Raw genomic sequence first — 10487 nt, 5'->3', positions numbered from 1 at the left:
AGCAAGACACAGTAGAGTGAGCTCCCAGCTTTGCACAGAAAGTGTGGAGGGAGAATGCACACCCACGTGTGTTTATATATGGCATGGGTCTGGAAGGCTCCTCTTCGCTTCAGGCTACACTTGGATCAACAGTTCCCACTCTGGCTCTTTAAGAATTGGTCCATTTTTAGAACCAGCATCTCCACTCAAAACCAGGTCTCCAACGCCTTGGTCTGCTTTAGATGACCAAGGCACCTTAATGCCGCAAGTGGCGTGGAAAAGACCCCAAATGCAGCACCAGGATCTCAGCTCTCCTCAGGCTCCTTCTCCCAAGAAGCCAAATAGGAGGAAAAAATCAAACGCCTGAGTAGCCCCTGATGGAGAGAAGACTGGAGTTGAAACAGTTTACATGAAGGCAATTTATTAACAGAAAGTATTTTGAGGAATCTTGTTCACAGACGGCGACCACGGCGACCCCCTTTCCTGCGAGTGCTGTCAGAGGGGATGGGGGTGACATCCTCTGTGGGGAGGAAGAGAAAGCATCATTGCCTGGAACTGGATGGGAAGGGCCCCCAGGACTCCCTAGACCAATGGCCTAACCAATCAGCAACAGATCCTGCTGCTCCCCAAACGACTCCCCAGTACATAACAGATGGATGTGAACATGAAGCAGCCCCATCTGCCAGTTCCTCGAATTTCCTGACGTGGTCTCAACTCAGTTTCCAGAAAGGGAAACAGGCTGAGCGGTGCGCAAGATGTCAGAGGCACAGGACAAATCCAGGTTCTGACATCTAGCCCACCGTCTTCTCTAGAGGAAAAACCCTTCTAGACAGGGTAACTGCAACTGTCTCCTTTTCATTAAGTAAAAAGACACTGAAAAAAGTCTGAAAAAGATCTTTTAAGGCTGGGCATGGTGGCTCATGCCTATAATCCTAGCACTTTGGGCTTTGGGAGACTGAAGCCGGTGGAACGCCTGAGGCCAGGAGTTTGGGACCAACCTGGGCAACATGGTGAAACCCCCCACTCTACAAAAAAAAAAAAAAAAAAGCCCGGTGTGGTGGCACACACTGTAGTCCCAGCTACTCGGTAGATGCAGGTGGGAGGATCCCTTGACTCGCCCACGAGTCAAAATTTACAGTGAGCTGAGATTGTGCCACTGAATTCCAGCCCACGCAACAGAGCCAGACCCTGTCTCAAGAAAACAAAATCATCCTTCAAGTAGGACACAGTAGGAACTTTGGCCTGGGGCGTCAGTGTATGTGGCTACTAACTGCACAGGAACAATGTGCAGGGAAAGACTAGTGTCCCCTTCCTAAGAGCTGTAAGTAGCCAGGAGATCACAGGCCTGAGGGTATTAATAACAGAAGCTGGTACCCCCCACTTCATTTTTGGTTGTCACACGACTGGCATGCCCTATGATATTTAGTAGGCAGAAACCAAAAATGCTGAACATCCTACAATGCAGGAGATGGTACACACAAAATGCTAATAGCAATGACCTCAAGAATGGAGGAAAGGACAATTCATCTCTTGTCAGTTTTACCTGCACCAGGCAGTGTAGGACAGAGATTCACAAGTGAAAACAGGACATTCACATCAAGGTGACAGAGATATTCAGGGAGAGATTTTTAAGTCACAAGGTGCCTCTTGCAGCCTCCCTTAACAAACTTAACTGCCAAAAGCAACCAGACCAGCCACTGCGTATCCACTGGGCACAGCACGTGCTTTTTGGGGCCACTGCTTCAAAATAAACCCAAGCATGAGCTAGAGGGGGGCACTTACCAATCCGCCCGATCTTCATACCCGAGCGGGCAAGGGCTCTCAGGGCCGACTGGGCCCCAGGTCCAGGGGTCTTGGTCCTAGAAAATGAAGGTTTAAGTTAAGAAAAGCCTTTGGCCAAGTCAATGGACGATCTCCCTTCTAAGATCCCAACACCCCGCTGGTTCAGAGGTCTGCAAACTTTCTGTAAAAAGCCAGACAGGGCTGTACACAGTGGTTCACACCCATAATCCCAGCACCTTGGGAGGCTAAGGCAGGGCGGACTGCTTCAGCTCAGGAGTTCAAGACCAGCCTGAGCAACATGGTGAAACCCCATCTCTACAAAAATACACAATTTAGCCAGGCGTGGTAGCACTACTACTAGCAGTCCCAGCTACTCAGGAGGCTGAGGTGGGAGGACTGCTTGAGCCTGAAAGCCAGAGACTGCAATAAGCTGAGATAGCGCCGCTGCACTCCAGCCTGGGTGAGAGTGAGACCCTGTCTCAAGAAAGAAAGAAAAAAAAAAAGCCAGACAGTAAATATTTTAGGCTGAGGCGGCCACTATGGTTTGTTGTTATGTTCTGACCACTGTCTGGCTTGTTCACGCAACAGTCATCTATTTCAGCTTTCATGCCCCCATCACTCAAATCCAGGTCCTTCCCCTCTCCTACAGGACTCCACCTCTTTCCCTCTGACTGCACCTCATGCCACTCTTTCCTTCACAGGTGCCCAGGTTCACCCCCACCTGAAGACCTTTACTTGCAGTTGTCCCTAGCTGGAATACCCTCCCCTCTTGTCCTTATTTCACTGGAAGGACTCCGGACTTATCGTTTAGACCTTAAATTACACTTTATCACCAACTCCTTACTTGTGCTTCCCGGCATTTGTCACAAATGAAAACCACATACTCCCTGCCGCTCTGTTGTTTAAAGTCTGACTCTCCCACCAGCCTCGGTCCCACACAAGGAGGGTAGAGACCATGTCTATGTTTCCCCATCACTCTCTTCTAGTACCTGAAACACAGCTCCTGGTATACAGTGGGTGCTCAACACTGAGCTGCTGGGGGGTGTATACAGGAGCCAATTATTAAATATGTATATGCCTAAAATATCTTGTTCAAGGTCACAACAAAAAACCCAAACCTCAAATCCAGGTGCTCCAGCACCCAAGCCCAGCAGGTTTTCTACCACCCAGCCATCCCCTCTGCGACTCGTACCTATTTCCTCCCGTGGCCCTGAGTTTGATGTGTAGGGCCGTGATACCCAGCTCCTTGCACCTCTGGGCCACATCCTGGGCAGCCAACATAGCAGCATATGGCGAGGATTCATCTCGGTCTGCCTTCACCTTCATCCCACCAGTCACACGGCAGATGGTTTCTCTGGGGACAAAAGCACAGGGTCATTTCTTCCTCGTCCAACAAGGAGTGCTTACGATATCCTAATGAGTGAAGAGCAACACAGCTCAGTCATGGTGGAGGACGATGGTCATGGGCTCTGCCCTCATGGAGTTCAGTCCAGTGGGGTTGAATGGCCCAATATAGCTAAACTCAGTATTAACATTTTATATATCTACTTTTGCATTTAATCCTTACCATTACTCCACAAGGTAGACACTACTGTCCTCATTTTACATATGAGGAAACCAAAACTCAGAATTTGAGTGATTTCACAGAAGTCACAACTTGCTAAATGGCAGTCAAACCCACACCCAGAGCTCACTTGCAGTCCATTGCTGCTCCTACAAAGGGAACTAAGGAAAGAGGAGAATTCCCAAGAAACCAAGGATTCAATGACCATCACGCTGTAAGGACAAAGAATGTGTCTCCTCTCTTGTAACCCCTGGGAAATCACAATATTTGTGGGCTAAACGGACAAGCACATTTTCTTACCTGGACAAAACAGCATTTCTTTAGAGAGAATCCCCTGACTGCTAGCCCGTCCCAGCCATTGCTTTCCTTAGCCTTTTGCCAGCTGCGTGCCTCTCCACCCAGGTACTCACTTGCCAGAAAGATCAGTGACATGGACAAAAGTGTCATTGAAGGATGCAAAGATATGGCAGACACCAAATACATTCTCTCCTTCAGCCACCTGAGGTCCGAGGCTGATGACCTGTTCTTCCTTCTTTTCCTTCCCCTTTCGAGGTGCCATTTCTGAGTGGAAAGAAAAGAAACTCAAGGTTAACAGACAAAACATTTCCAGAATCCCTTTCCCCTGGCTATTAAAGGAAACCCTAAGTCTTGCTTCATGTCCCTGTCTTCTTCCATCCAATACTCTACTGTATTCTCTCATCTATGCCTCACTAAAACTTCTTTCTCCTTGCACTTGGGGGGTTGTCAACTGTGGCCATATAGCAAAGTACCATGAGAAGTAACCTTTCCCCAGAAACTACCAACAGCGCAGCTCACAGCACCTACAGGATAGAAGCCTACCAGCAGATGCCTGAAGGCTGCATCCCCAAAGGCAAGAAGAAACCCAAGACCAACAGCTATCCATGTACTGGTAACACCATTCCTAACACCCTTCATGGGGTGACGGAGCTGTCTGATTCCTGCATGAACTCCTCAGCTTACAATTCAAGGGTCCCTTACCAACAGAGCCCTCAAGCCTCTCATCTCCTGTTTTCCTGTGTTCCACCTGATCCCTTCAAAAGCCAAAAATGCAATTGATTTGACACCTACAACTATTTAGAACTAAATCTTTGTCACCAACCTCAAATATCAAAGGCACTAAAATACATCCAAAAGGCAGGCTAATGGAAAAGACCCATCCCAGAAATCTGATGGGTCCTGAGACCAAATAACTCAACCTATTATGGCCTTATAAGTGCAATCATACTGTCACAGGATCTAAGGGAGGGAGAAACTGACAGGAGGAAGGCGGGTGAGAATGAATGAGAAAGTGGAAGGCTAGGGTAAGACTGCTTCCTGCCTAAAAAGCCCCAAGCCTTCTGAACCTCCTGGTGTTCAGAACAATTTAACATTTTCAGAAGACACTAACACTAATCGGTATCCTGCAGATGGTGAAGATAGAGAGTGTCTCAGCCTATGGTCACAGTAAAAACAGTGGCAAAACCAAACCTAGAAACGTGTCCTGACTCCCAGCCCAGCACTCTCTGCCTCCTGCCAAGATGCCTCCACACCACAAATAACTACCCTAGTCTGTCTCAGGTGTTCCTAGATCTCTCCTGTGCCTTCCCTATACAAACTTTAGTTAGTGTGTGACCACTAAGTCACACACTAAGTACTTCAAGTGTAAGTCTTGGGTGTACGAAGTTAACTGTTCCTATCTTCAAATCAGACCAATGAGCACGACCCAGTGCGTTAACTACTGTAAGGAACGCGCCACAGGAGAGAAGCCCATAGTTCTGCCTCGAGAAGCATAGAAAGGATCCAGCATATCTCAACTATGTAAGCATGAGTATGTTTCGGCATGATGGCCATTTAGTAAATGCCAATTTGCAGTTTCTCCGTTCCTAACATCCCCTAAAGTAACGAGCACAGTGGTCATCAGGGGTATATAAACGCAGGGCAAGCGCACAGCAAACATTGGTGCTGGGCCCTGAGAGCCCAGAACTTGCAACGTGCCCGACTCAGCAACGGAAAGAATTGCCCAGATTTAGAAGCATCCAACATAGTGCGATCCCTGCTTTCCTTCTTTGAATGATCACTACAAACCTATGGGATCGGTGCTATTGTTATTCCTATTTTGCAGACGAGGAAACAAACGAAGAGTAGGAGCGCGCCTGCGATCACCAAGAAAAGTTTGGCGAGGTAGAGGCGGGAGCCCACGTCTGTCCCGGGTTCCCTCAACCACGCTGTGCAGCTCAAACGCTGCCGTGGCCGTATTGCGGGAACGAGGCCTTAAAAGGCTGGACCCGCACTCACCCTTACTTCACAAGCTCCTCCCTGAAGCAAAACGGGCCTTCTGAGACCAGGCGCGAACTCAATCCCGAGCTGGCCAGGATCCAGGTGGGCCAGCCGCGCGTCTCTTGCCCGGCACCTAGCTCGGTTCCCACGGAAAGACGCCCGTCTCTCGTCCCAAGCCCCACAGGGTCCCCCTGCCGCAGGATGGCCCCCGATTGTCGCGCCCGGGCCTCCTACCTGCACGTCGTCTCCAGACTCCACACCGGAAAGAGAGAGTGGGAGAGGGCGGAGCGACGGGTCACTTCCGTGTCCCGGAAGTATACCTCTGAGCTCATGGGGCGAGGTCGGCTCCCGGAAGACGCCGGCATTATTGCTTCCAAAGAGTTTAAGACTAGTCAAAGGGAAAGACGGTTTATTACTCAAGGGAGAGCGAAAAGAGGCAGAGGGCTGGTTGTCGCTGCGAGCGGGTCTGCCTAAGCGACAGTACGAAGCGGCTACACCCGCGGGGTGAGGTGGGCCTGTATTCCATGATGGCGGTGGCCGTGGCTAGACAGACTTCCGCCATCCTGACTCCCGCCCTGGCAGCCTCGGAGCGGCAGCGCCCCTTGTGTGGAGCAGGGGAATAACAACAACAAAACGGCCTTAATTAAAGCTAGGGTGGTGCCAGGCTGTGGTCCCAGTTGCTCAGGTGGCTAAGGATCGCTTCAGCCGAGTAGTTCGAGGCCAGCCTAGGCAACATAGTCGGGGAAAACCCACCGTAATCACTTACTTTGACATATTACATAATGGGCAAAATAAGAATAAATTATTCAATATGTATTTTCAGACCGGTCTGGGCTAAACAGTTTATATGCATTGCTTCATTTACTCCTCAAGAACTTATCAAATAGTTTTGATTTCCCTCTTACAGATAAAGGATGTTAACTGAGAGCACACCTTTGCAGACGGGTTTGGAATTCTAGCTTCAAAGCCCATGTGTTTAATAGCTACTTCCACATAGCCCTCTAATAACAATATACATGTATATATTTGGACTGAATCTTGTTCTGTAGCCAAGACTGGAGTGCAGTGGCGCAATCTCGGCTGACCGCAACCTCTGCCTCCCAGGTTCAAGCGATTCTCCTGCCTCAGCCTCCCGAGTGGCTGGGACTACAGGCGTGCGCGAGCACGCCCGGGAAATTTTTTTTTTTGTATTTTTAGTAGAGACGGGGTTTTACCATGTTGACTAGGGTGGTCTCGATTTTCTGACCTCGTGACCCACCTGCCTCGGCCTCCCAAAGTGCTAGGATTACAGGCATGAGCCACCATGCCTAGCCTCTAATAACAATATTGAAGGACCTTGAAGGTTTGGGAGAATGTGTCCGAGCTGTGGGGAAAGGCCAAGAAGTGTACCTCACAGAGCTAGGTAAGCAGTAGATACATTTTATCTATATACTATATGTAATATTTATATGGAATATAGTATTTTTGTATTACATACTATATAAATATTATAAATATATTTTTTATATATTAATATATCCTGTGGCTCCAGCCTGGGTGACACAGCGAGACCCTGTCTCAAAAAAAAAAAAAAAAAAAAATTCACTCTGCTAAACTGAAAAACTCAACATACCTTCTTTTTTTTTTTCGAAACGGAGTCTGGCTGTTGTTGCCCAGGCTGGAGTGCAGTGACGCCATCTTGGCTCACTGCAAGCTCCGCCTCCTGGGTTCAAGTGATTCTCCTGCCTCAGTCTCCCGAGTAGCTGGGATTACAGGTGTGCGCCAACACACCCGGCTAATTTTTGTATTTTTAGTGGAGACGGGGTTTCACCATGTTGTCCAGGCTGGTCTCGAACTCCTGACCTCAGGTGATCCACCCGCCTCGGTCTCCCAAAGGGCCGGGATTATAGGCGTGAGCCAATACGCCCAGCCTCAACATACCTTCTTGTTGCATTGCATTTCTTCCACGATGAGTGACGTCAGACATCTCTTTACGGATTGTTTTAACCATTTGCATCTCTTCTGTGAAATGTCTGTAGTTTTTGAAGGAGAGGGCATTTTTGTTTTAAGTAATGAGCTTCCCAGTATATTAGCAGAGACTGGAGTATTGTGGAGTGAGTTCTGCTTTAAGAGTTGTATTAAACAGACCTCCAAACCTCACATGGCTTCATGGAGGGAGCAAGCCTTGATCTTATGGCTGAAGGCAGCCCACACAATCACCTCAGGACAAATTTTTCCATAGGGAAGCCTTATCTTTATCCCAGAAACCATCAAAGTCACTGCTTTCAAACTCCACTTTATTTAATCAACATATTTATTGTTTCTGCAGTTATTAGCTATGGGTCTTCGGGCAAAAATTGTAACCTTTCTGGGCTTCAGTTTTCTCATCTGTGAAATGGGATGATAATACTATATTTTTATTTTTATTTATTCTTTTTTTTTTTTTTTGAGACAGAGTCTCACCCTGTTGCCTTCACCTGCCTCAGCCTCCCTAGTAGCTGGGACTACGGGCACACACCACTACGCTCAGGTAGTTTTTTTTTTTTTTTTTTGTATTTTTAGTAGAGACGGGTTTCACCATGTTGGCCAGGCTGATTTCGAACTCCTGACCTCAGGTGATCCACCCCCCCCCCCCGTGGTCTTCCAAAGTGCTGAGATTACAGACATGAGCCACCACGCCTGGCCGATAATAGTGCATTTTAAAATGTATATTGAAAACTGCAGGGCTCAGTGGCTAACGCCTATAATTCCAACACTGTGGGAGACTGAGGCAGGAGGATCACTTGAGCTCAGGAGTTGGAGACCAGTCTGGGCAACATGGTGAATCACCTTCTCTACAAAAAATAGAAAAATTAACCAGGTATGGTGACCTGCACCTATAATCCCAGCTACTTGGGAGGATCACCTGATCCTGGGAGGTCAAGGCTGCAGTGAGCTGTGATCACACCACTGCACTCCAGCCTGGGCGATAGTGAGACCCAATATATATATATTTAAAATGTATACTGAAAACCTGTATCTTTTGTTTTGTTGAGACCGAGTCTCACTCTGTCGCCCAGGCTGGAGTGCAGTGGCACGATCTCAGCTCACCACAACCTCTACCTCCCGGGTTCAAGCAATTCTCCTGCCTCAGCTTCCCAAGTAGCTGGGATTACAGGTGCCCTCCACCACACCTGGCTGATTTTTTGTATTTTTAGTAGAGACGGGGTTTCACCATGTTGTCCCGGCTGGTCTTGAACTCCTGACCTCAGGTGAGCCACCCGCCTCGGCCTCCCAAAGTGCTAGGATTACAGGCATGAGCCACTGCATCCAGCCAAAAACTTGTACCTTTAGTGGGCGCTTACTCTTTGTCAGGCACTGAGATACAATCATGGCATTTGAACTGAGACTTGAAAGTAGAGTAGGAATTAGCTACGTGAAGGTGTGAAGAATGGTCTGGGCAGGGAGAATAGAATATGCAAAGGCCCTGAGGTGGGTAGGTGTTTGGAGAACTCAAGGAATTAAAAAATGGCCAGTAGTACTGGGGTGTCGTGAATAAGGGAAAAGGAATGGGGGCTGAGGCTGGAGGGGCGGCACAGCCACTTTCCGTGGGGCCTCACCTCCCTGTTGCCATGTCTGCGTTCCCCACCCCACCGCACCCCTGCACTGTCAACACTGCCAGCACAGGGGTGTGCTTACTCTCCCCTCTCAGTGCTCACACACTCAGGGAGCACTCACTGAGCACCTAGGATGTGTCTGACGTTGTAAATACTTGGGATACATCAGTGACAAAAACAATGGTCCCTACCCTCTCAGAGTCTACATTCTGGAAGGAAGGGCAGACATAATGTCTGTGTAAGCTTTCTATTATATTAGAAGGGGGTCAGTCCCGTGGAAAGAAGAAAAAGTTGGCCAGATGTGGTGGCTCACGCCTGTAATCCCAGCACTTTGCGAGGCTGAGGTGGGCAGATCACCTGAGATCAGGAGTTTGAGACCAACCTGGCCAACATGGTGAAACCCCGTCGCTACTAAACATACAAAAATTAGCTGGGAGTGGTGGCAGGTGCCTATAATCCCAGCTACTTGGGAGGATGAAGCACGAGAATAGCTTGAACCTGGGAGGCAGAGGTTGCAGTGAGCTGAGATCGCGCTGTTGCACTCCAGCCTGGGCGACAAGAGTGAAACTCCAACTCAAAGAAAAAAAAAGAAGAAGAAGAAAGAAAAAGTCAGGCAGGGCGAAGGATACTGAGGGTCTGAGGAAACGGGTGGGGTGGGTGGCTCAATTAAAGAGAGAGGGCCAGGCAGCCTTGCTGAGAAGAGATTTGAGCAGAGCTGTGAGGTGGTGAAGGGGTGGCTTGCCCCTCCACACCTTTGGGTGTTTCTCGTAGGGTGGGACGAGAGACTGAGAAAAGAAAGAGACATAGAGACAAAGTATAGACAAAGAGTGCCAGGGGACCAGCGCTCAGCATACTGAGGACCCTCGATGGCACCGGTCTCTGAGTTCCCTCAGTATTTATTGAGCATTATCTCTACCATCTCGGAGAGGGGGATGTGGCAGGACAATAGGGTAATAGTGGGGAGAGGGTCAGCAGGGAAACATGTGAACAAATGTCTCTGTATCATAAACAAGGTTAAGAAAAAGGTGCTGTGCTTTGATGTACACATACAAAAACATCTCGGTGCATTAAAGAGCAGTATTGCCGCCAGCATGTCTCACCTCCAGCCTTAAGGCAGTTTTCTCCTGTCTCAGTAGGAGATATATGTATATATGGAATATACAATCGGGTTTTACAACAAGACATTCCATTGCCCAGAGATGAGCTGGAGACAGATGCCTTCCTCTTACCTCAACTGCAAAGAGGCGTTCCTTCCTCTTTTACTAATCCTCCTCAGCACAGACCCTTTACGGGTGTCAGGCTGGGGGACG

General features: G+C 48.6%; 1 protein-coding gene across 4 annotated transcripts; it reads right to left on the bottom strand.

Annotated features, from left to right (window-relative positions):
* Positions 1-383: 383 nt before the first annotated feature.
* RPS14 (ribosomal protein S14) lies at positions 384-6092 on the bottom strand. 4 transcript variants are annotated; one of them, XM_055285624.2, is made up of 5 exons: positions 5837-6092; positions 3736-3886; positions 2954-3115; positions 1762-1838; positions 384-499 (listed from the first exon to the last, which is right to left on the bottom strand). In XM_055285624.2, the coding sequence occupies exons 2-5, from the start codon at positions 3882-3884 to the stop codon at positions 432-434; spliced, it is 456 nt and encodes a 151-aa protein (XP_055141599.1). In that variant the 5' UTR covers positions 3885-3886; positions 5837-6092; the 3' UTR covers positions 384-431. The 4 variants fall into 4 exon arrangements, with proteins under 4 accessions (XP_055141599.1, XP_055141600.1, XP_063499275.1 ...); XM_055285625.2 differs by having other exon boundaries at positions 5621-5886; XM_063643205.1 differs by having other exon boundaries at positions 5627-5851.
* Between the last annotated feature and the right edge of the window lie 4395 nt (positions 6093-10487).

Source organism: Symphalangus syndactylus, chromosome 7 (genome assembly GCF_028878055.3).
Source record: "Symphalangus syndactylus isolate Jambi chromosome 7, NHGRI_mSymSyn1-v2.1_pri, whole genome shotgun sequence".
Lineage (NCBI taxonomy): Eukaryota > Metazoa > Chordata > Mammalia > Primates > Hylobatidae > Symphalangus > Symphalangus syndactylus.
Note: the sequence above shows the minus strand (reverse complement) of the source record. Positions and strands in the feature narration are given on the sequence as shown.

Coding starts and splice junctions, on each gene's coding strand:
- RPS14 (XM_063643204.1), bottom strand. CDS start 3,884: ATGGCACCTCGAAAGGGGAAGGAAAAGAAGGAAGAACAGGTCATCAGC. Junction 3,116..3,735: donor GTCACTGATCTTTCTGGCAA/GTGAGTACCTGG, acceptor TTTTGTCCCCAG/AGAAACCATCTGCCGTGTGA. Junction 1,839..2,953: donor AGGGCCACGGGAGGAAATAG/GTACGAGTCGCA, acceptor TTCATTTTCTAG/GACCAAGACCCCTGGACCTG.